The 25,299-nt window shown below is 43.0% G+C and overlaps 1 protein-coding gene across 2 annotated transcripts in view; it reads right to left on the bottom strand.

The window, feature by feature from the left end:
• TRAPPC8 (trafficking protein particle complex subunit 8) overlaps positions 1–25,299 on the bottom strand; it is a 1,257,619-nt gene that overhangs the window by 775,448 nt on the left and 456,872 nt on the right. For both annotated transcript variants that reach the window (XM_085605699.1, XM_085605700.1), the window contains one exon: positions 13,488–13,638. In XM_085605699.1, the coding sequence (XP_085461825.1) occupies positions 13,488–13,638 (151 nt within the window). The remainder of the gene's footprint in view (positions 1–13,487; positions 13,639–25,299) is intronic.

Here is a 25,299-nt window from a genome sequence, read left to right as displayed (position 1 = left end):
TCAGGGGAAAACATTCAGGGGGCAAGTGACATAGTGAGTTTTGAGCTGACTGGTATCTATAATAGTTGGCGGGCTGTAGCAGTGTTTTTTTGCCTCAATAAACTGATTTTTGTCCCCGGAACTTTTAACCCCTTGCATGCCCTTGACGGAACCACTCCGTCATGAGCCACGGGCACCGTGTGCTCAGGACGGAGTGGTTCCGTCATGCTGCGGCCGTTGGCGGCCGCTCCGCCCACGCGGCGCTAATTCCCCGCCTGTGCGGGCGATTAGCGCAAGTGGGTGGAGTCATGACGGAACCACGCCGTCATGAGCACAGCTCGCCCGTGACTCATGACGGCGTGGTTCCGTCATGAGGATAGCGGCGCCGCAAACCCCCCAAACCCCCCCAGCGCTGCGGCGGAAATGATATGCTTTTTTGCTAGAAATGTAGCAGCATTTGTTAACATCTCTAAAGTAATTTCAGATCACATAAGAACAAAGCACAATAACATAACAGCAGAGCGAACACACAACTAAAACAACACAGGGCACAACAAAACAGGAAAAAGAAATGCCACATAACAACCACAGTTCAACACAACAATACCTCAATGCAATTATGCAAGACAAAAAAACAACATAACCACAATCCTACCACAAAATGCAACAAAAAAAATAAGCACAGATATTCCTGTCACATATTACCATCGCCACAAATCTGCTTGGAGCTCAGAAAACCGGTTCGAGTCTGACGTCCTGTGATTAAAAAAATTATTTTGTCCTAGTGCCATGTAACTGGTGCTAATGTACCCGCTCCATGTCTGTGCTTTATAAAACTAAACAAGCACTGGTATAGCCAATAGGTCTCGCCTTTGGGATCTTATAAGTGTTAGCCATGCAACAGTTGCATAACTAAACACTTACAAGGTCCAAAAAAGCGAGACCTATTGGCTATCCCAAGTGGCCGTGCGGCCGCTAAAGTGAAAGTAATCGCGGTAAAAGTGGCGCGCGCGCGCTCGCACATGCACTGTAGCTCTATGCTGGCCTGGTAGCACTTCTAGGAGCCCTTTCAATAAGTCTCGCCAGACCAGCGCATGCGCTGGGTCAGGAGAGACCTAAAAACGAGTCTCTTTGAAGTTGCATCAGAAGCTGTGACGTATTTTTTTTCACCCCGAGTGTAAAAATGGAGAGCCCAATAGGGACCCGTCTCGGCACCTACTTTTAGCACCGGCAGGACCCGGCCCACTTAACGTCCTGTTTTTAATCATCATGTGCCGAGAAGCTGCATTCACGCTGGAGCGGGTCTAATTTACTCCTCACAAAACCTTTAACCCTTTTGAGTATTTCCGCTTTGCTTCATTCATCAGATATTTTTTAGTTTAAAAAAATACCTTTGCTCAGATTTCATTTTTTCACCAGTGTGGGATTTAGTGTTTGTGTCAAAATGCTTTTTTGTATTGCCCAATATGTCTGCTTTGATTGTGGATTTTGATCCCATTCTGCACACTAGAGTGGTCTAGATAAAAAGTCCATTAGCAACGCAGCCTTTATTGACCAGGGATAATTTAACATGTGAAGTTACTGTTCAAGTTAGCAAGCAGTAGCCTTCCCTGTAAACTAGGGGTAACATTACTCTAGCACACAGCACCATACCCTTAGGGGTTTGCTCCTCCTCGCCGTGGAAACTGTGCCCCAGCCTGCATTGTTCATGTTCTGTTGAGCAGGGCACCATCTCCATGAATCATTATATGAATTAGTCTGCTGCCATGCCAGAACATGTGCACATTCACTAGTGGGCAGTGAACAGTTGTAAACAGTGGTTCCATTTTAAAGTCATAATGCAGCTGTTGTCTCGGAGGGATGGGAACTCGCAGCATATTAATTTCTTTCACTTCATTCAACGTCACACAGATCCACGCAACACAATTAAACTCCACACATTTCCATTCCACACAACATTTTAACAACAAACCACATAATTCAACTCAACAGCACAATTAAACACACCACTTACCACATAATTGCACACCATGCCACAAAATTCAATAGCACACAACATAATTAAACTACACTGCATACCACTCCACAAAATACCAGTTGACATGATTAGAATCCATAACACACAATGCAACTTCACATAATCAAAGTACAGTCAGTACCACATAATTGCATATTACACATATTACATATTTCCACTGCACACCATCCCACATAATTCCATTACACACGCAACACAACACAATTCCACTGCGCACAATTCCAAACCAACTTACATAAATCCACTCCACACAACATACATTCACTCCACTCCACTCCATAACACATAGCTAAAGCACACTGTCATTGACAATGGAATTAGAGCTTGGATTGCCAAGACCGATTGGCTTTACCAATGCTTGTAATGGTTTGCAGTCCTTCATCGATGTGATGGCCACATAAGGATTCGCCGTCATAAGGCATATCGGAGATCTTTTTCTATACTTCTTGGCGGAAAGAAGTAGCTCTTAACCAACCCTGTCGTCTTAGTACCGCCAACCCAGCCAATTGTCTGAAACCTGTGGACGAAAAGTCTACAGCGCAGTAAATAATCTCAGCCGAGATTCTCTCTCCCTCCTGAAGAATTCTCCTTGCTTCTGCCTTTGACTCCTCAGACAACATTTCAATGAACGGGGAAATGTCCGACCACATTTGGCAGTCGTATCTGCCCAGGATGGCAAGAGAGCTGGCGGCACTAACAGTAGTTGCTACCATAGTGGAATTCTTTTTTGTCAATAGAAGTTTTCCATCTCAAATCAGGAGAGGCAGAAAGGGGTGAAGCAGGATTACTGGCACGACACTGAGCAGTCTGAGAAATCACAGATTCCGGCATAGGTTGTCCTATAAGGCAGGCGAGTTGTCCGGCGCCTTATATTTCTTCTGCAACTTAAGCAAGACTGCAGGAATTGAGGCTGGTGTTCTCATTACCTTTCGTCCTTCCTCCCACATAAAATCCACTATGGGGATGAGCGAATCGGTCTTTTAGTCTATTCTTTAATATCATAAAGGCAACAATCAGCCCGTTTGGTGACCATGGGGAGCTGAAAACATTTTGCTGCTCTTTCCATTAGGGTATGAAAAACTTCTATATCTTCCGATAGGGAGTCCACCATGGGCGGAGTGGAAGGGGATGGTGTTTGTTTGTATTTGATATTCGTCCCATTCGTTAGGTAGTGATACCTCGTCCAGCTCACCCTCCTCTCTCTCATCAGTATTATGATGCTCCTGAACCTGTGGGGGGTGGGGGGGGGGGTCTTATTAAGGAAGGCTGCGCAGTAGGAGTTTGAGGAACTGAAGAAGCTGGTTCCAAAGGAGGGAATCTACAGTAGTAATCTTCCACCATATGCTGTAGATTAGATACTTGGGAAGCAGGCATTTGAATCATTTGTTTCCTTGGCCTATCCTCGGTGGGGTCCTGAGGATAGTAAACAATCATTATCATCATCCTGGCACTTAATTCAAAAGACTGAAGGATTGTGAGCAACACCAAACATGCCTTCGTCATCTGAATCTTCATCTTCGTCATCATAATCAAATATTTCGTCTGGAGGACAGGGAGATACCTTACAGTGAGAGGTGTGTATAGGTAAAATCACTTCTTGAGACGCTCTTCTTTTAGATTGAGGTAGTGCAACTGACAAAACAGAGCCATTTGCCTCTTCAGTGATGCAGAATCTGAACCAATCTCATAAATTGCACGCAAAACCGTCGACTGGAGTAACGACGACAATGATAAATCGCAGGTGAAGATGTTGACGACAAAGTTTTCACAGTCAGCTCTTCCGTCGACAGTTTTGACGTCGATGAAGATCGTCAACTTGGGTCCGTGTTCATAGGTGTCGACGAGGGTACCGTCGACGGGGCAACGGTCGACAAGAGATTCTTGTTTTTTAGAGCCGCCGATAGCCGCAGAGCCTTTTTTAGGAAAATTGGACTTAAAAGATTCTTTGAAGACCGCCCGGTGAGGGATCATAAAAATGTGTCTGGCTTGAAACCGAAGTCCAGTTTTACCCCTACCTTGGCTATGGTAAATAAAAATCATGAGATTTTTGAAAAAGCAGTAGAAAGCGGTATACAATGTATCCTGTTAGAGAATCCCAATCAATTTGACAGTAACATTAGTAGAGATGAAAGGCGTGCATTGAAACTTCTTAAAGATGATGCTACGGTGACGATAAAGCCTGCCGATAAAGGTGGTGGCGTAGTGGTATTCAATACCTCAGAATACGAACAGAAGATGTTGGACATGTTGGCTGTGAGAGAACACTATGAGCCTATCTCTAGAAGCCGATTAGCCAATCTCATAAAGGATTGTCGCTCTCTTTTGAATGAAGCCAAAGAAAAAGAATGGATTTGCGATGAAGAATTCAATTTTTTAAATAATGAGGAACCTAGGATTCCCGCACTGTATGGACTCCCCAAAATTCACGAAAATCATGATAACCCACCGATAAGACCAATTGTAAGTAGTATCAACTCTCTCACCGAGCCCTTAAGTAAATATGTGGACCATTTTTTGCGTCCCATTGTTATGGGTCTGAAGTCATATGTCAGGGATTCTGCTCATATGATATCTCTCCTTGAGGGTAAGATGTTCTGTGGGAAGACTCAATGTCTAGTTACCCTAGACATTGAGTCTTTGTACACTAACATCCCTCAGAATGAAACAGTAGAGGTGGTTCGTAGAGCCATTGAGAGTACAGACTTAGAGGGAGCAGAGATGAATTTTATAGTGGAGTGTGCCAGGATGGTTCTGATGAACAATATTTTTTTGTTCAAGGATCAGCTCTACAAACAAAAGAAAGGCACCAGCATGGGTGCCACCTGTGCGCCGAGCTTGGCATGCCTCTATGTCGGTGAATTTGAGAGGAAACATATTTTTTACGAACTAGCCCCCTTCTTTGAAAATGTGGTGGGCTGGTATCGTTATATAGACGATATTTTCTTTATTTGGGATGGTGCGGTTTAAACTTTGGAGGAATTCTTAATTTGGCTCAATCTGGGAGACTCGAATCTCAGGTTTACATCTCAGTGGAGTAGATCTAGGGTGGAATTTCTAGATATTACTATTAAAGATGTAGAGGGGTGTTTGGCAGTGGAATTGTTTACCAAACCCATGGCCAAAAATACCTTGCTGCACTATTCAAGTTTCCACCCTAAATCGCAACGCCACAACATACCTTTCAGTCAGTTTCTCCGTCTTCGGAGAAACTGTTCAGATATTGACGATTTCTACACGCATGCTGAGATAATGAAAAAGAAATTTAAAGACAGAGGCTATCCGAAAAAATTGATAACGCATTTGTTCAAGCGTGCGAGATTTTACAATAGAGAAGCTATGTTCACAAAGACAGAGAAAAACAAAAAAGATTGAGAAGATTGTCTTTGTTAGCCAGTTCTCACACATCAGCAATCGAATCACAAATGTGATTAACAGCAATTGGCACATTATTAACAACGAAGAGGATAGGAAGTTAGAGAAACCTATTTTTGCATTTAAAAGAAATAAGAACTTAAGGAATGAGTTATTCCACACATATAGAGAGAATCAAGGTAAAGTACAGAGCACGTTAGACAGAACTCTTGCCCTTGGGAATGTGAGATGTGGCACATGTAATGTTTGCCCCCTATGTTTGGAATATGATGCCTTGGAACACAATGGACGCAAGGTCTCTTCAAGATCTTTGAACAACTGCAGGATATTGTGTACTTCCTTCGCTGTCCATGTGGGAAAGGATACGTTAGGGAAACGGGCAGGGAGTTGCAGATCAGACTGCAAGAGCATCGTTCAGCGATTCGAACAAGAAAAGCAAATGCCCCTTTAGTTACCCATTATATCGATGCTGGCCACAGTGACTCAGATATACGGTGGTTTATATTGGAGAAAATCTGGATGGGGGCCCGTGGGGGTAATATGGAACAGAAAAGGAAAGCAAGAGAACAATGGTATATCTCCATGTTTAACACAGTGCGGAATGGCCTCAATTCCAAGGAGGAATGGGAACGCTTAATCAGATGACCACATTCCCATTATTTGCTTTGTGAAGAACATGTTTGATATGTGAATACTTTATACTTGTCTTCACTCTCCAAAGTATTATTCCTTGGTACTATGCGATGATAGCTTGAATGTTTTAAGGAGTGGACCGTTAGGGAAGTCTAGTGATCCTCCTGATGTGCATATATCATATATTATATGGTGTGCACCATAAGCTTTAATACCCCATTAATATGGTTTGTGTATTAACCAGTAGTGTTTCTGGGGTCAGTTTCCTTATTACACAATTGGGCCACCTATGGTGTAAGGAAGTACCTTTAGGAGATATTTCCATGGGTGCGAGAAATATCTTTAAACGTGTTTACAGATAGAATATTTTGGCCTTAGCGGTGGTATCACGGAGGATGTAAATACAGTAGGTTTTATCTTCACCAGACTTCCAGAATAGTGCCCACTGTCGTATAATGTTCGTGCACCGGCTGGATTGTACTCCAGATTAAGTTTACAAGTTTTCAAGAGAGATCATTTTTAAGAAAAAACTATCGTAATTATGTTAGGTCCCACAATAAGGAACTACAATGTAGTTTAAAGACATTCGGTCACATCGAATGAACAAAATTACTTGTTTTCCTAGTGGTGGTGATGCCAGTAGGGTTACCTACTCGGGAGTGATACCGTGTTCAGGCGATCTTACTGGAACTCTAAGATGGCCGCCACAGTTCCCGTTTGACCCTTAGCGTAGGCTGGGCTCCTTCTGTATACCAGTCATGATATTAGTCGTAAGAACGTGGGTCGTTTTTGTCTCCTGCCTTGGGCTATAGGCAGGACAGTTCAATATGGCCGCCACATCGGAAGCGGTCGGTTGCTTTGGAGAAATGAGAAAACAGCTGGGAGTAGTTAACCGAGCTGGCTCCTTTGAAATGTAGTATATAAGGCAGATCAGTTCGGAGTAATCCGTCGAGACGCTGGGACCCGGAGACTGTTACACGACGTATACGCGCGTTGAAAGAGGTTAGTAGAACGAAGACTGTAGGTCTGCAATCGTCGCGCTTGGGGGGGGATGTCGCTTTTTAGATTGTAATTAGAAGTTCATCAGATTATGGAATTGGGGAGGACAGATAGTTACCATCTAGGGCCCTGTTGATCTTAGAGGAAGTATATCGCTCACTGAAAGAATATGATAGAGTTGGGTTTTTAGTTTTGTACATAGGCTATTAGATGAAGGGGTTCGTTTGGGATAGTGTTTTCGTTAGGGATCAGGATTAATGCAGTGACTGCTCATAGAAGCTGATGATAGATTCACTGGAACTGATACTCATGTTTTTCCAGCACTAAAAGAATCTGGTGATCGTGCTGAAATATCTGAGGGAAGAAAAGAGTCTCCCCAATACCACGTCTCTGTAAAAAGAAAAAGAAATTATAAATTCACTGAACCATTAAAGGTAAATCCAGTGCATGATTAATTCCGAGATCTATAAGACCTAACATAAAGGATCCAATTGAATAGTAGAATAATATGTATCATGGATCTTGTTCTTTTCTAGATTATTTTATCAATACCTGAACCTAGTGACCATAAGAGCATAGGATGACAGGTAAATTTAGGTGCTCTAGAATGTCTAAATGCTAGAGAATATAGACTCCAGCTAAACCATAAGTGTCTTAATTTCTTTAGACTGATGGGTCAATTTATTTGTGTGTGACTCCATTGAATGACATTGGTGAGGTGATACGAGGAGGCAAGGATCCCTTGAGTATTCACCACTCTACTACATCCCATACATAAGGTACAAAAATGTATGATATGAGGATAAAAGTGACATCACAATAGTAGTATGACTGTATGATATAATCTGATTGGGTTGTAGTGTTAATGAATGAGTTTGAGTGAAATCACCAGGAGAATAACACCTCGGTATTAAAAGTTTTCTTATGTATGTGTTATGTTCAATGGCAGGAATCAATGCTGTACCTTAAAGATTTCTGTGCATAGCTTAATGTTTGAATAGGGTGGGGTTTAAATTGGATTTCCTACTTGTGAATAGAATAAAATAATGTTGGAATTGTTTTTAATATGTATATTCTGTTATCTGATTTAGATTGTACATTGACTTCATGGGAGAATAGAATATTTGTCCTGAAGAAGGTGGTCGTTTATCTTCTGATTTCCACCGAAACGCGTCGACGCAAGTCTAGGAGGGAGATTATAGATTGTATTGACATCTGTTTTCCGAATCACTGAACGTTGAGAGAATCAATTAGGAAAATAGCTGATCTTGATCATATGTTTCCCTATTCCTGTAGATAAGAAAACATTTTTTCTTACTGTGTCTCCCTTTGTATTGTTTTGTTTGTGCATTCATCATATTGTACATTTTTTTAATGTTTTTAACTGTTTTAATTTTGTGTTGTATGAACTTTCGATTGTGTGAAGCCACATGATTATATTTTTAATAAAATACATTGAATTTTACATATGAAAACCTGACTGGGGATTACCTTTGGTGTCTTATCCTGGTGACAGATTGGGTATAGTTGTGAATGTGTGGATAGAAGCTCTTTTGTGCCAAAAGGGGAATTTTCTCTTTGACTTTTGTCTACTTGGTGCTCCACCCCTTTTGTGGTACGGGCCCCTCTCTTCTCGTTTTAACACTTAATTCAAAGGACTGAAGGATTGTGAGCAACACCAAACATGCCTTCCTCATCTGAATCTTCATCTTCGGCATCATAATCAAATATTTCGTCTGGAGGACAGGGAGATACCTTACAGTGAGAGGTGTGTATAGGTAAAATCACTTCTTGAGAAGCTCTTCTTTTAGATTGAGTTAGTGCAACTGACAAAACAGAGCCATTTGCCTCTTCAGTGATGCAGAATCTGAACCAATTTCATAAGTTGCACGCAAAACCGTCGACTGGAGTAACGACGACAATGATAAACCGCAGGTGAAGATGTCGACGACAACGTTTTCGCAGTCAGCTCTTCCGTCTACAGTTTTGACGTCGATGAAGATCGTCAACTTGGGTCCGTGTTCATAGGTGTCGACGAGGGTACCGTCGACGGGGCAACGGTCGACAAGAAATTCTTGTTTTTTAGAGCCACCGATAGCCGCAGCGCCGATGAACAATCCATCGACAATTCTTTTAATGAAAGTCCTTTTTTCATCGTCGACGTAATAGATGCCGTCGAAGTACAATGTCTCACCTAACCATGGTCGATGGACAAGTGGACGACGACAATCATCTTAGATTGAGGTGAAGTGAAGGTCAACAGTCGTCGTAGTTGTGGCGACATGAGCTTTCGTCGACGAGGGCGTCGTCAACATCTTCACCCGGCGGAGTGTCTTTCTGAGGTGACGAAAACGTCTGTAGAAGAGGTCTGGACGTTGACTTTGATGTGGCTGTAGAAGGAGTACAGGGCACAGACTGAAGCTTGCAAGATGGAGACTCTTTTTTTGATGAGGAGGGCTGCATCAGATTTTAAGGAGTGGTGATGTTTCTTCAACACCTTAACAGCCTCGGGAGACACCAACTCCACCTCACTTGCCCTCTTTTTAGAAGCTGTAGTTTTGAGGGGAGAATCACTATCCTCAGACAGAGGATTGTCCTTAGTTTTTAACTTCTGCAGCCACAGAAGAAGACATCCCTCTCTATCTCTCAAAGTCTTTTGAGAGAAGGTTCTGCAGATCTTACAGTCTCTCATCTGATGATCAAGGTGAAGGCAGTAGGTACACTTCTTGTGGGGATAATCCGAGTTAAGTCTGAGTTTCCCACAAGAGTCACAATGCCTGAAAGGGGACCTCTTTGACAAAGACATGTTGCTTTGAAGAAGAAAAAATGTTTAGTAGGTTAAAAATTAAAGTACTGAGCAGAGCTCAGGGAGACTATCTTCACAGGACGTGCAGTAAAAGATCTGAGAGCCTGGAGCCTCTGTGGAGAGGGTTCTAGAGGGTGCGGTCACCTGATTGGAGTTTGGACCATCCTAATGACTAGGACGAGATATTAAAGTGAATGTTTTTTCTCTATTAAATTTAATGTTAAAGTCATTGCTTGCTGCTTTTAATGTACCATGGGACTCCCACTTCGACGACGGGGAATGATTCAAACATGTGAATCTATGAAAGATACCCAAATACCGGAGAAACATGGCCTCGATAAATGAAAATCTGTCTCTCCCTGGTGGCAGTAGTGGCAAAGCGAAATGTTGCAAGATGCTGGGGGGTGGCGGCCCCACCAAAATAGTGGATTGGAAGTCTGACATGGATTGGTGCAGTTTATCTGAGAAAACTTTATACTCAAGCAGGGGTTGCCGGCAAAAGTGGGAAAATATTTGGAGTACATGGCAAACATATAGAGGACTGTAAACGAGCAGGGTATTACCTACACAACACTCACTGGTACACAGGTGTGGCATAGAGTGAGCAAATTGTGATAATGCAACAGCCAAGCGACTTGTCGCATTTCAGAATTATGGGAAGGGTGGGTGGTTTGAATGAGGAAGAACAAATGTTGATTATCCTACAAAGCTAATTTGTATGCTGATTTGTTAACAAAATGCAAGGCCGGAATCTCCGAGCCATAACACTTATCAAATGCATTGTGTGTTGAGCATGTATCAATAAAAAGTTTACAAAAAAAAGAAAATCTTTAAGGAAACAAATCATATAAACATCTCATAAGTGATACCTGGGGGTGGTACAAACAAGTGAAATAATAATACCAAAGGAGTATGCCATGATATACCAAAGCTGAGCATGCAGGGAGAGTGTGGTAAGAGCAACAATATTCTTAAGCCATACATCCAATCCATGTAATACGGTGTGATGTCAAAGGCTGCTTGAAATTAAATATCTTTGGACTTGTGGGACAGATGGCAGGGGAGGTAGCTTTTCCATACATACTGATTCTTATGAATTCATTTCCAAGATGGCAGAAAGGAAGGTGGGCGAATGATATCAGTTGTGAAGTGTGAAGACGTCCTTGTATGAGGTATTCCAGACGGAATGTTACCCCTAGACAATAGAGTATAGTTTGATCCAAGGATATGAAGGGTTACTTTATTGAGTGTGGCACTGTGCATAAAAGGGGGTTCTGTACAATTCATACACTAATGGCATGGTGGAGAGATTCAACCGTCCTTTGAAAGATGGTTTACAGCTGGGAAAAGCTTCAGATTGGGTTGGAAAAGAACTGTGTGACAGAATCACAGTGTACATATTGTTAGCTCATCAAACCACTGGAAAGACATCATTTGAACTGTTTAAGAGATGACATTCCATCAGTAGATGTGTGCGTTGCTGGATAGATTTAAGGAAGGTCTATGTCAAGGTGTTTGATGAAGATGAGTGGGAAGAGAGATTTCTTTATAGAAGAAACTTAGGGAGAGTTACTCAAAAGGGTGATGAAAGTTGGGGAGTGAGTGAGAACACGCACAGGCAGAAAAATATGGTCTAAATTCACAAAACCTATCATGGTATTCAGCTGTTTATGAATGCCATAAAACGCCTGACGTTAGGATCTGGGATTTAGGAAGATTCTGTTAATGTGCAGCTATCACTTGAAAAACAGAGTGATATGTCAAATGGTAGGGAGGAGGGTTATGGCTGTGCAGATATGTTTTGCACAGCAGTGAGTTCCTCTGACACCAGCATATTTATGGAATTATGTTTCTTTCTGAATGCTCACCCTTGGCATTCCCTATCCTGGTCTATCTAAAATGCTACATGTGTTGCTTTTGCTTTCCATTTGCATCATTATGTTGTATAAATAATTTTGTTTTCATTTTATTCTACCTTACATAGGCATTGTAAAAGTTCCTGTATATAGTTAATCTTTTGCCAAGAAGGTGTAAGGCATCTCACCTATCCTGTTGTGCATTTGCACGTTTCATGGAAACAATGGGTGAAATCCCGGACAGTCCGTTATAGCTGTCAGATATTCCTGGTGGTGGCAGTTGTGCGGAGGTAATAAATTGGGTCGGATGTTTACCTACCTTGACATTGTGGTTTCCTTTTCAGAGTTAAGCTTGCAGACAGGAACTGGATTTCGCTACCAGTGTGCTCCTATAATGATTGCTGTACTTACTAGCAGAGGGTGATCCGGTGACAGTTTGCAGCATCAGGTTAACTCTGATCTTGGTCAACCATTTCTTTGGAGGTCTGGTACATCTTGGAGAGTAGCACAACACGCTACTGCAGCAGCATAAAGAACATTTTCATACATGCACAAAGACTATCATAGATTGAGGAAACGCATGTGGAAGACAAATCAGGTCACACTTTTTTCTTCTTACATTGATATTTCCTACATTTAGTTTAATTCATTTGGGTTGTGTCAGCAGGAATACTTCAGGGCTATCCTTGGAAGAAACAGCATTTCAGACTACTTATACCTGGCAACATCGTGAATTGGAGTTGCTGCACACTTTTTGTTTTTGTGTCTTCTGCCAGTTTAATTTTCATTATTTTTAAATGTTGTTTAATCTTCTTGTATGTTTCTTCCTATAGAGATATCTACCTTTTTAAGCTAGGCATTATTTTTAGAACGTCCCTTTGGCCGTGAAATGTGAGTGAAAGGAGATTCCACTATAAGTTGAAGTATTATAGTGAATCCATGGATTTGTCAAGCATTTGTGTCTCACACTCCTTAGCTACCATTGCTCCACGTTTATGGGGTTTGCTTTTCAACAGCACTGTTATGTAGGTGGTGAGTGCTTAGGTATCTGTGAAGATGTTAGTTAGCTGATGTTATCAGACTGTATGTATTCTCCTTTGTGAACCTCACACTTCCTTGAGGAATCATACAGCTACCTCCTAGTCTTTACCATCTGAAGGCCTTTTCTACTGCTTCATAGTGGTGATGAGCTTGATATTATATCCAATGGCCATGACTGACTATGAAGATACTGTGGTGAAAAAGCAAAAGTTCCTTCAACCTGGGCTTTTCCTAGACATTGACAAAACACAGTATATATCTGAACAATTGTGTGATCCAGAAATTAAAGAATTCTCATGGTGGCGAACTAGAATCACAAGTAAGTAACTTATAAATTGACATTCTTATTCCTAAATTAGAGTAGCCTTCATTGAAGTTCTAAATAAACAACCTTTTGGCCCAGCAGTGGCTTTAGACTAGTAACTAATGTAAAGCCAGGATCATGAGGTTCTGTAAGAATGCAGTGAAACAGCCAACATAACAAAGCCTGATAGTATGTTCAAGCTGTTGGCTACCTTGAAAGGGCAGTGTCAGATGTTAGCCATGGTAAGATGCAGGTTATCAGACTCAACTAACAGTATTTACTTTACTTTTTCCTTTAAGGGAATCCAGGAAATTTAACAATGGCAACTAGATTTTCACTAGAGACTTTTAGGTCTGAATTCACTATTTAGCACACGCAAACATTATTGAAAATTCCCACAACAGAGAATTTTCCCATTACAATAAAATTAACCCAATGCTACAAGATGATAATACTCACCAACGCTCCAGCTGCATACAGCATTGCTTGATCACTCAAAAAATCTTTTTTTGCTGTATGATAGCAGCTGTATGCCAATTCATAATGCTGAACCAAGAAACATAAATCTGCCATTTTTCTTATTTGAAGCTCTGGCGCTTCTGGAGGATACCTGATAAATGAATGCAAATAAAGGAAATTGTTACTTACCCAGTTAGCATCTGCTTGTGGCTTGTAGTGCTGTAGATTCACATGCTGAGCATAATCCTGCCATCTGGTGTTGGGCTTGGATGTGTGCAAGTTGTTTTTCTTCAAAGAAAGTCTTTTGAGTCACAAAGTAGTGCGAAGACTCCTCTTGCTGGTAATGCGCCTGGCCATCAACTCTATTGTTAGATTGTTTTCCTGCCGGGCGGGTGAGGATGAAACGTGAAGCAAACCATATTATATAGAGATGCAAAAGGAGTTTGCGAGAAATAGAGAGAGCAACTGTAACTAGAATAGCGTCTGGGGAGGAGTGTGGGTGAATCTACAGCACTGCGTGCCCCTAACAGATGCTTACTCAGTAAGTAATATTTTCCATTCGAGCCATGTGTCACTGTAGGTACACATGCTTAGCATGGACTATAAAGCAGTCCTCCATCAGAAGTGGTGGCTAGCCTGTGGGAGTTAAAACTTTTGAAATAGTGCACATAAAACTGTTTTGCCCACATTGGTTTGTGGGTGGGCCAGTACATCTACACAGTAATGTTTTGTAAATGTATGTGGTGTAGACCATGTAGCTGCTTTACATATGCCAGCTACAGGTATATTTCCCAGGAAGGGCATTGAATTTCGTTTTTTTACGAGTGGAATGAGTTCTAGGAGGAAGGGGTAAAGTTATTTTAGCTTTAGCATAGCATGTTTGGATGCATTTAACAATCCATGGTGCAATGCCTGCTTTAGAAATGGCCCTTCCTTTGTTAGGTTTTGAGAAAAGCAACAAATAGTTGTTGTGTCGTCCTAAATGATGTAGTCCTGCTAATATAGTACATGAGAGCTAGTTTTATATCTAACTGAGCAAAGACCTTTCTGCAACTCAGTCAGGTTGGGGAAAAGAGATCGGAAGTTCAATAGATTAAGGTGAAATTGTGAGACCACCTTTTGATGAAATTTGGGGCTGGTTGGTGTGAAGAACAACCTTGTCCCTTTGTATTTGGAAAGAAAGGTTCTTCTAAAGTTAGTGCCTGAAGCTCACTCACAATTCTAAGCGAAGTGATAGTGACCAGGATAAAAACTGCAACTGAAGGAAGGAAGGAGTGGAGGGCCACAAATGGAGGGCCAATTAATCTTGTTAATACAATATTGAGATTTCATGTGGGAGATGGTGGCACCCTAGAAGGAATGACTAAGACTTTCCAGGAAGGCTTTAATGACTGAAATTCTGAATAGTAAAGTGTTGCCTATTTTGTAGGTATGCGACTACCGCCTCTAGATGTAGCCTCATAGATGTAAATGTTAAACTAAAGGTGTGCAAATGAAATAAGTAGCAGACAATGTCTTGTACCTTGTCTTATAAGGGATCAGTGTGTTTGGAATGACAATTGTGAACAAATCTACTCCATTTAGCAGTGCAACAGGTCCAAGCAGTAGGCCTGTGTGCATTTTTGAGAATTTCCATACATTGTTGTGGGAGATTGAGGTAACCAAATTCTAGGACTTCAGAAGCCAGATCTCAAGATTGAGGGATCTGCCGTACGGGTGTCGGATTTATCCATCGTTCTGTGCCAGAAGGTCCTGCCTGTTCAGCAGTGCTTCATGGGGAACAACTGACAGTTCGAGGAGTGTGGTGAACCATGGTTGTCATGCCCATGAGGGAGCCACTAGGATGAGGGTGAGAGATGTCTGCCAAGGTTTGCGAATCACAAATGGAAGCAGCGGGAGAGATGAAAAAGCATAAGCAAACATCTCTTACTAACTCATCCATAGTACGTTGCCCTTGGACTGTGCATGTGGAAATCAGGAGGTGAAGTTTGGGCAACTGACATTTTCTGTTGTGGCCAAGAGGTACATTTTTGGTTGCCTCCAACACTGGAAGCATTGGAGGAGGACTTGCGGGTAGAGTTCCCACTCATGGACTTGTTGGCGCTTCCTGCTGAGGAGATCTACAAAGTCATTGTCCACTCCCTGTAGTTACTGGGCTAGCAGGTGAATGTTGTATTAGAGAGCCTACCTTCAAATGGTCTGGGCTAAATGAGAAAGCTGAGGGGACATGGTGCCCCCTTGCTTTTGGAGAAAATACATGGCTGTCATGTCTGTCTTGATGAGGTCTACCTTGCCAATCGGGTGAAGAAGGAAGGCTTTCAGCACTAGGTGAACAGCTAGTAACTCTAGATGATTTAAGTGGAGATGTCGCTGATTAGGTGTCCAGTGGCTCTGGACAGTTAAATATTGCGAATGCACTCCCAATCCCGTAAGGGAGGCATCTGTTATGGTTGTCTGCGAAACTGTGTTTAGTAAATGCTGTCCTTTTGACAGGTTGTTGGCGTTCCACTATTTCGGAGAATGGCAAGCTTGACGACCGACCAACAAGATCTTCCCATTTCACCCTCACCTTGAGTCCATTGAGGTAGCACTCGTGCGAGGACACATGAATAGTCTGGCATGAGGTACTATGGCTATATATGAAGCCACCATACTGAGGAGACACTTGACTGTCCTCACTGTTACCTATTGACCCGGTTGAAATTGGGGCACGAGTGTCTGGAATGACTGTGTCCTGCCCATATTCGGGTAAGCTATTCCTAGTTCTGAGATGAGAATTCCTCCTAGGTAAGGTTGGATCAGAGGGGTTGGAGCCGTTGCTTGTAAAGCCTAGGTTGTGAAGTAGATTTCTGGTGACCCAAGTGTGTTGGTAACAATTTTGACGAGTTGCGATTTTTATCAGCCGGTTGTCTAGCTTTGAAAAGACATGTATGCTTTGTCTGTGCCGGCAAGCAGTTACCACCACATGAGATTTGAAGAAAAAAAGACCCTAGGCCTGGTAGGGACCCCGAAGGGGAGCACTTTGAACCTGTAATGCTGACCGCTTAACAAATACCTCAGATATCGGCGATGTGCTGGGTGAATAGGAATACGAAAGTAGACGTCCTTGAGGTCGAGTGCGTCCATGAAATCGCCTTGCTGTAATAACAGGATGACATCTTGAAGAGTAACCTTGGGAAAGCGCTCCGAGAGAATATACTTGTTTAGGGATCTGAGATCCAATACTGGTCTCAGGGACCCGTCCTTTTTCAGAATAAGGACGTATATTGACTGGACTACCGTGTCCTGTTGATGGAGTTGAAGGGGTTCTATGGCTCTTTTTTTGTGGACTGCTTGTACTTCTTCCCTGAGCAACTTCTCATGTTGTTCAAAAGTCTGTGTTTGTGAGGTGGAATGTTGGGAGTCGCGGAAGTAAGCTCCAGACAATACCCATTTTGGATAATATCCAACACCCATTGGTCGGAAGGGATGTTTTGCCAGGTGGGAAAGACCCCTTGAAAACGACCCGGACAGGTGTTGTCTGACCGGGGGTATAAGAAGTCAGGGTTTGGTGGTTGTGGCAGATGGTTTGGTGAATCCGCCCTTGCCTCTGTAGTGGTTACGCCTACATAAACCTCAGTAGTATTCTCTTCGGGAAGTGGTATGGGTCTGTGGCCGCTGGTATGAGTTGGTGGTCTCAGCAGAGGTAGTTTTGGACCCTCCACAGTAGGATGAGCGGCAAAAGTAGCCACAATGAGAGGGTGTCTGCACCACGGCTATGCTTTTTTTAGTTTAAAAAAAAAAAAACAATTCGAATAATGTATCTACTTTGGGATCGAACACATTTTTCCCATCGAATGGGAGGCCCAGTACATTTTGATGTACCTCGGATTTGAACCCCGAGACCTGAAGTCAAGTATGTCTGGGTAGTAGAACATTTGAGTTTATTCACCCAGCTGCAGTATCCGCAGCGTCGAGGGCACAATGTATAGTTGAGTTGGAAATTAATTTCCCCCTCAAAGGCTATTTGATAGGCTTGTTTTTCTGGAAGGTATTGGAGGAGTTTCTCCATTACGCCCCAATGGGCTCTATCATATCTAGAGAGAAGGCTGATGGAATTTGCGATACGCCAGTGATTGGTGAATTGTGAAGTTACCCTCTTTACAGCGGCATCTATGGTCTTGCGCTTCTTATCTGGTGGAGGAGCTTCTCCAGATGTTTGAAAATTGCCTCTTTGGTGTGCAGTTCCTACTACTAAAGAGTGTGGCGAAGATGACCTCGCATGTATAGCGAGTCATTAGGGAACGCTTTATATTTTTTGTCTACCCTTGGTGTTATCACCCCAGATCTTACAGGCTCATTGAATATGTCAGGGGTGTGATGGAGCATACCCTTTAGCATTATGGATAGCATTGTGTGGAACGCTGTGTAGGGGAAATGTTTTTAAATAGGAAGTCTTCCTCTAGGGGCTGATTGTGTAGTTGCACCTTATAGAAGGTGGCAGCCCTACCAACCAAGTCGTGATCTGTAGTAGGGTCCTCTGGAGGAAAGGATTTGCAGGGTACAGATCAGTGTCTGTATCAGCTGGTGTGTCAGCGACATAAGTATCCAATGGGTCATCTTCTGGTGGGTTATCAAAAGTGTCCACAACGCCTCTTCTGACTATGAAAGAATGAGTTGACCCTTCCAGTGAATATGGCACAGGGGCAGCAGGTAAAACAGATAGTGAGGGTGAGTGGTAATGGTAGTAGGTTAATGTGTAGTGGACTTGTGGTCTTTTCTCGGTTTGGTCAGAGGTGGAAAGTCCAAAGCCTCTTCAAAAGACAACTGCCTTTTTTGGTGGGTTAAGCACCAGTGTGTGGAGGTCAAGCAATTATCCAGCCTGTGTCTGGATGGATCATAATATGCTTATGCAGATTGTCTATTTCTTCCTGCAGTCTTTGATGCAAGAGTTCCACGGACCCCAGATCCATGGATAGTTTTGCTGGACCCTGAAGTTCTCGGCTCCAAAGATCTTGGCTACAATGTGGCAGGTTTCCATGCAGACAGTGGCAAATGTTTCCATGCTGACATTTTCAGTTCAAAAGCTCGACTCGACTCCAAAGTAGGAGTGGTTGGCTCCGAAGCAGGCAGCTTTTAATGGATTCTTTGGTGCCAAGCTCGGGCTGGGTGTGTCTGAAGACAACGGTCGGTGTTGACCATGGCCCGACAGCAGTGGTGGCCCAACAATGTGTTTAGGTCGGTCTTCAATAAGAGGTCGACCTTCTGTGGTGGTCTGATGGGGTTGAGGTGGTGGGGGCATAGTACTCACGGCTGGTTGAGCAGGAGGTAGATCTTGGGTCTCAATCTCAGAACTGGAGCTGTCCTCAGGGGAGAAGTCCCCTTCTTCTACAGCAGACACCTGTGCATGATGTTCTTCTTGGATGTCATTGGATCCAAAAAGGTCTGGACTATCATCAGTACTTCTTCGAGACAGACATTTCAGGTCAGACAGTCACCTAAATTCTTCTTTGACTTGAGCCTCGCAGCTGGATTTGTCGTGTTCGGGGGGAGAGGCACAGATAACACACCTGGTAGAGATCAGTGCAAGGATACTTAGCGTGACATCGAGAACAGAAACTAAATGGCGTCCATTCCATTACAGAGTGGACATGGAGTTGGGATGGAAGTAACGCCCCGAATCGCAAAGGCCCAGATGGGGCCTCGGACGAGGAGTCACCCCGATGAAATTAAAGTCGAACAGAAGAGAGAGAGAGTGGACCGCGATCGATAATATTAACAGAAAGCAGCTATAAGCTGGGAAAAGTGCTGCACAGCAGAGAAGAAGAGCACACAACCGAACCAGACGTGGAAGAAAACAATCTAACAATGGAGTCGATGACCATGCGCATTATCAGCAAGAGGTGGAGTCACACTTGCTCTCGATTCGAAAGACTTTCTTCAAAGAAAAACAACTTGCACACATCCAAACCCAACACTAGATGGCAGGATTATGCAAAGCATGTGTATCTACAGCCACACATGCCTCGAACACTGTGTTATGAAATGAAGAATTAAAACTGTTTAAAAACCACCATGTTAAATATAATTAACATATCCATGCTGTTAGCAGTCTCATTCACTCACCATTAAGTAGCCAATGTCATTCGAAATGAAAGCAACAATTGGGTTAGGCTTCTAAAGTGCATAATTCTGTTCTTACAAACTGAGAAACAGAATGTACATTTAAAGAGTTCATATCTTGTCAAAACTCTTAAGTCCAAGTTGTCTTAGTCTGCAATTCAATATAAGTCTGTTAAAATAACATGACATATGAGGACAAGTCAGAAAGTAGTTTACACATCAAGCTGAACTGAGATGCTCAAAAAGTCCACTTTGTTCTCCTAAATTGCCAATCTTGATTCAAAAGAATGGTGGAAATTTACAAATGCAAAGGGCATTTAAAGATGCATAAATTTTGCTTTAACGTGCACCAACTGTGAATGTAGGAGAACATGAAAGAAGCTATAACTTTGTGGATATTCATGCATTTCTAAAACCTAGGTTTTCACCAAGAAAATGAATCCAAATGGATTCCTGTAGCTGCATTTGTAGGGTGAGAATGAGGATGGACTACCTCACTTTATTCCTTAAACAATCTATTAGTTTTGTATTTAACATAACAGCATACATCACAAGTACAATGTATTTTCCGATATGCATGTAGAGCAGGACATTTGCAGGTGGCCTTCACTATGTATCATCTGTAGAAATGGCATATATTAGAAGGGGAAGACCAGAGTTAGACTGGTCTACTCAAGTTCTGTGTGGCGATAGTTCCTCCAAGGAGAGGGCAAAAAAGTGCAAACTTGGCAGGGAGGGGGATTTCTCGAGAGGGAAGGGGCTTTTGCCCGCCACGCCATTCCAGTTTGGACCCAGCCATATGCAAAACAGTCTTGACCCTACTCCCCATGTGAACTGTGCAGCCCAAACTGCCAGGTCCTCTCTGGACTGAAAACAAGCATACTGGGACCGGTTTTGGAGTATCACCCTCATCCACCAGGCAAGCCTGAATCCAGTGGCATAGTGAGCACAGGACCCACATCTGGGCATACCCTTCTCACTTATGGCGACAAATGCAAAAAGAACAGATGATGGATCGAACGCTGAACCAATCAAACATTCACCCTCAGTCACAGATCTGAGTTAAATCCATCGTTTTTTTCTATGTCACGCCATTCCAGTTTGGACCCAGCCATATCCGAATCAGTCTTGACCTCTCTCCCCATGGGAACAGTCCAGCCCAAACTTTACAATGGACTTATAAGTAAATTAAATATGTCAATTGTGAATAAGCCAATGTTACCATGTTTTAGGTAGAGAGCACATGCACTTTAGCACTGGTTAGCAGTGGTAAAGTGTACAGAGTCCTAAAGCCAACAAAAACGAATTCAGCAAAAAGGGGAGGAAGAAGGCAAAAAGGTTGGCGATGACCTTGCAGAAGGGGCCATTTAAAAAAAGACCCTCCAATCCACTCTACAGTATGCCACTCCACCCACTTTTACGACACTCCTGCGCTCCATGGCACACCAATCTACTCCACCACACTCCACTCTACGGTACTCTAAGCTACAACACTCAACGGCCCTGCACACTGCACTCCACACTACAACTCGACACTCCACACTACAACTCGACACTCCACACTACAACTCGACACTACAACTCGACACACTGCTCTACACCACTTCACTCAACTGCACTTTAGAACATTCTGCACCATTCTACACCCCTGCATTTTACACCAGTATATGCTACTCCACTCTACAACAGTGAACTCAACTCTATACCACTCTACCACACTGTACTCCACTTTATGACACTACCTCTACATCACTTTACTCCACTCTGTTCTATAACACACTACTGCAATTTACCCCACTGTATGCCACTCAATTTTATAGCACTCTAACTCACCCTGTAACAATCCACAACACTCCACTGCACTCTGCGCCTCTCTACTCTACCCCAATCCACTGCACTGTACTGCACTTTACTCTTCACCACTCTACAGCACTACACTCTATGCCACTGCAGTGAACGCTTGTTCACTGTTCTCTACGCCCCTAGACTATGCCACCCTACTCTACGCCACTCAAGTCCACACACTGCCACTCTACCCCACTCCACTAAATGCCAATGAACTCTACAACACTCCAAGCCATCCTACTCTGCAGAACGGCACTCTCCTCCACGGCACTCTACATCACTGCACTATACGTCACTCTAATCTACTCTGCAATACTCTACTCCATAGATTGGAGAAAACAGGAGGACAAGAATCAATTGCAATCTGGAAAACAGCAGGCATTGTTAGCCCATAGGCTGCATTGAAAACTCAATAGAATAGAAAACAAGCATTGGCATAGCCAATAGGTCTCGCCTTTGGGACCTTGTACATATTTGGCCATGCAGCACATCGATAACACAACAACAAATAAAGGCGCTCTTAAAGTGAAAGCGGCAGCGCTCACAAAGTGAAATCAGCCCCGTTCACAAACAATTAAGGCGCACTTGAAAGTAAAAGCAGCGCCCTTCACAAACAAAGGTGCACAAGGTGAAAGCGGCTCCATTCACAAATAAAAATAATAAAGGAGTGAGGCCATGCTGTGTGGTAAAGCGCTGTGCTCACCTCTACCACTTCTTACATTTCGATCGATGTTTGCGCGAATGTCATGTGTTTCTAAACGAATGCCAACATCTGTGCAAGAATGCCGTGTGTTTCTAAAACTGAAAGCACCATCATCCAAAGCACCATCATCTGAAAACCACAATATTCCAAACACGAGCCGAGGCAATCTAAAGACAAGCCTAAGAGAGGACCTGGCCTGGTAATCTGGGCTGGACTGTTCTCAATAAAGCAGGGTCAAAAATGATTTGCATATGGATGGCTCTAAACTCCGGTGGCAAGCCTGAGAGGACCCGGCCTGGCAGTCTGGGCTGGACTGTTCTCAATAAAGCAGGGTCAAAAATGATTTGCATATGGATGGCTCTAAACTCAGGTGGCATGGTGTGTAAAATAACAATGGACTGGGATGCCACTTTATTATTGACCAGTGGCTGAGATTAATTGAAGTATTTCATCCATCACCTTTATATATTTCAGTCTACCGGCCTGGGTGAAACTTATGTCCAGATGTGTGTTCCGTGCACATTTTGCCACTGGTACCAAGCTATACCTCGTTGATAGGCTCTAATAAGAGCGAAATCAGTCCTGGGTTGCCTGTGTTCCCGTTTAGGGGGGGGGGGGACCTGTCCTGGCACCTCAGGCAGGACTGTTTCCACTGGACCAGGATCAAGGCTTATTGGCATACAGCTGGGTGCCAACGGAGATGGCATGGTGTGCAAAACAACAATGGATTAGAATGCCTCCTGAGTAACTACCAGTGGCTGAGATTGATTCACTCATACCATCCATCACTTTTTGTATTCTACAATCAACATCAAACATTGTTCTTTTTTCACAAACTGATATTGATGTTGTCATTTGAGATGTCTAAAGCACGGTCATGTGTGACGGCATGAGCAGTGTAGGGAAGGCCTGAGTTAAAAGTTTATGCAGCTTACCATAACAGAAGTTCGGTACTTTTTGTAATGAAATATAATTTCATTTTCACTGTATTTTTTAAAGGGAATATATATTCAGTAATAGTTGTGGAGGTTCGTCTTGTTTAATTTGATGCTTCTTGAAACTAAAAATGCTGAAGGAATGTGCAGTCTACGCAACTCTCTCCTAGCTGACATATATTTACTGTGAACGTTCCCTTTAATGCCTCACGCCAACAGGAATGAGAAAGTTACCATTTCACATCCTAGATGCACACAGGCTCTGCAAATACAAACAAGGGCCATAAAAAAGTAAGTAAAGTAATTTAACAAACTGGAACTCCAAGTCCACGTGATTACAGGCTCCAAGTCCACGTGATAAGGTTCAGCAGAAGGGCATCACTGTGCTAGCTGAAGTAAGCGGGACTGTGAGCACTCAGCAGACCTTCAGAGCTGAGAACGCTGTGGTTCATTGGCAGGGCGCTTCTTGTTGAATCCATGCAGCTCCAAGCATGTGATGCGCGCGTGCACTCTGTGACGTCGACCTGTACAAGGCATCATGTGTGAATAGATCGAAAAGGGGTGTGGACTTGAAGGATGTCTTAATAGTTTTTATGAATTGGGTAAGCTTTCTATTTTTATTGGTTTCAGGGGGCACCCCACATGCCTGTTTATTTGATGTAATCAATTGTTTCTCTAAAGCTAAGGAACATGCCACGTGCATACACCTGTTATTGTTGATTCCTAATATGTTAGAGTTCTTTTTCTTTTAAGTAGATATTTTTGCTTTTTTATTAGTTCCTTTAATTTATATGTTCATTTTCTTTTTTGATTCCCCAGTTTTATAACACACTTGTTTCTTGGATATTGTTCTAAATGTTTGCCACAACATCTTGATAGATCATAGGCCTAATGATCATAAAGTTACCCTGTTAGAAGAGTTGGGCCTTACAAACGTGAGAAATTGCACATCTTTGCCAGACAACAATCGATATTAAATACCAAGTGGCATATCCATCATTCAAAATGATAGACCGTCAGTGCACCAACAGCAACATTTTACTCAAACATCCGAGTCATTTATCTTCTAAAGATGTTCTATAAGTGAACCAAATCAATAGAGCAATTCTTAGTGTGGCTACGTGTAAAACAAGAGAAGCAAACAATGATCCAGTATTTATTTTTTTTATCCATAAACTGACAATTGATACCTATAGGCTACCGTGGCGAACATGTATTTTACTCTGTGTTCTAACTGTACAATTATTTAGCTTCCTTAAACCATTGCCTGCCCAGAAAGCACACATGCATCTGTTACATGTGAAAATAGCATCCACTGCCAATGCTGTGGGAAATGAGGGCCTTATGACTCACAAGAGACTCTGCCTCTCGAGAGCCATGCCTGCTTCCTATACTGAACATGGACAAGAAATAGCATATTACATGGGGTGCAAATGATTGTAGGTTATGTGGTGAATGCCTGGATCTGCCTCGCAACAGGAGCGGTGAAGACACTAGCAATGGAAGCTCACATGCAAAAAGGGCTGAGTCAACCTGCTGTTAGCTGTCCCTTCTTCTGCACAAGTTTAAATCTTGCCTCCTGGAAGCACATTCCCGAGGTACCATGCAAGCACAGGCCCTGGCCTATGTGGATTTTAGGCAGTCCGTATTTGCGGGTAGTGGTCAGCGTGACATCAGAGTTCATATAAACAGGGCATTTTAAGACGCTTAAGGAGGACGATAGATTATACTAAATGGTCTCAGAAAAAAATGAGGTGACTGCTGTGAATTGGGGGAGGGACGAGTGCTCAAACAGAAAAAAGTAATTTTGCCAGTGCTCCGAAAATCTTTTCCCCGAGCGGTGTGTACGTTTAAAGGACCCATATTTGTCAGTATTCCAAACTCTCCCATTTGCTGTTGCATGACTCTTGAAAGGGTATGGCACATGTCGTCAGACAACTCCTACACTAAGGTCTGCGCTGGCTGCGGCTTCTGACCCTGCTGCATTACGTACAAGGAAGTCATGGTGGAAATGTCAGCATGCCTGACCGAGCAACTCCCCATCTCCAGTAACAATCCCCAAACCAGGAGCCAGACCCTAGCCCGGCTAGAACTCCGATGTTGCAAATTCACTTTTGGACCCAAGCTGTCCCAATCTGCTCTCCAAGGCAGTTGAACAATATGCCATGCCTTCTGCGATCTGCCCTGCTCCCATCTGCAATCAGAGGCGTCACTTCGCCTCTAAGCT

The sequence above is a fragment of the Triturus cristatus genome, chromosome 5_1 (genome assembly GCF_964204655.1).
Source record: "Triturus cristatus chromosome 5_1, aTriCri1.1, whole genome shotgun sequence".
Lineage (NCBI taxonomy): Eukaryota > Metazoa > Chordata > Amphibia > Caudata > Salamandridae > Triturus > Triturus cristatus.
Note: the sequence above shows the minus strand (reverse complement) of the source record. Positions and strands in the feature narration are given on the sequence as shown.